The sequence below is a fragment of the Colletotrichum tamarilloi genome (genome assembly GCF_030869305.1).
Source record: "Colletotrichum tamarilloi strain Tom-12 chromosome Unknown Scaffold_404.1, whole genome shotgun sequence".
Taxonomy (NCBI): Eukaryota; Fungi; Ascomycota; class Sordariomycetes; order Glomerellales; family Glomerellaceae; genus Colletotrichum; species Colletotrichum tamarilloi.
This window is the reverse complement of record NW_026849786.1, coordinates 1-688: the sequence shown is the minus strand read 5'-3', so window position 1 is coordinate 688 and position 688 is coordinate 1. Positions and strand designations below refer to the sequence as shown.

Below are 688 nucleotides of genomic sequence, written 5' to 3'. Positions count from 1 at the left end.
AGTGACAGAGACGATAGTTGCTGTAGGGCTGAAAAGGATCGAGACGCTTCAGGCCGCAGCTGGACAACAGTTAAGATTGTAGGATCTCCTCATAGAATTGGAAACTCGGGTTCTCCAACTTTTGTCTTTTTCTCCAAGTCTGCCAGTCTGAAATCATGTCTGTTGAAGCCCTTCAGGTCGCCCTCTCTGCGTTGAAAACACCAACTGGCCTTGCATCGATCGCACACTTGGGAATTCAGCAAGTAGTCCTCTGTTTGATTTCATTGACCCGGCCTGTCTGAACCTTCCTACCAATCTCAAAGAATTTCAACAGCGCACCAATCAAAACTTCATTCACTTTCACGCCGCGTACGTTATAATGATTACCCTCGGCCTCCTCGCAAACCATTAGCACATGATGCATGGAATGTGGGTTTCAACGAGATTATGGTCACTGCGAAGCATAATGTCTACCACGCCACAGTTCGCGATGGTGTACACAGTGCACGCCGCGTTGTTGGACGCGAAGACGAGACCGCTAGCGAAGCAACCATCATGAAATCGATTGTGGGTTCGACGACGTAGACGGCGAACATTCCTACCAGTCTGCGTCGTAGCCTGACGTAGCATCGTCTTTGAGTAGTTGGATGAGTGAGGGAACCCAATGAAAGCCGCGCTGTGAACAACCTGCGATCGGGTTTCCGACTTG

The 688-nt window shown here is 49.7% G+C and overlaps 1 protein-coding gene across 1 annotated transcript; it reads left to right on the top strand.

The window, feature by feature from the left end:
- Positions 1-205: 205 nt before the first annotated feature.
- Positions 206-391, top strand: CTAM01_17200 (uncharacterized protein; the record flags this gene model as incomplete). The annotated part of the gene is made up of 1 exon (XM_060533188.1): positions 206-391. A coding segment is annotated over one exon (186 nt), but the record flags the coding sequence as incomplete, so codon positions are not given.
- Between the last annotated feature and the right edge of the window lie 297 nt (positions 392-688).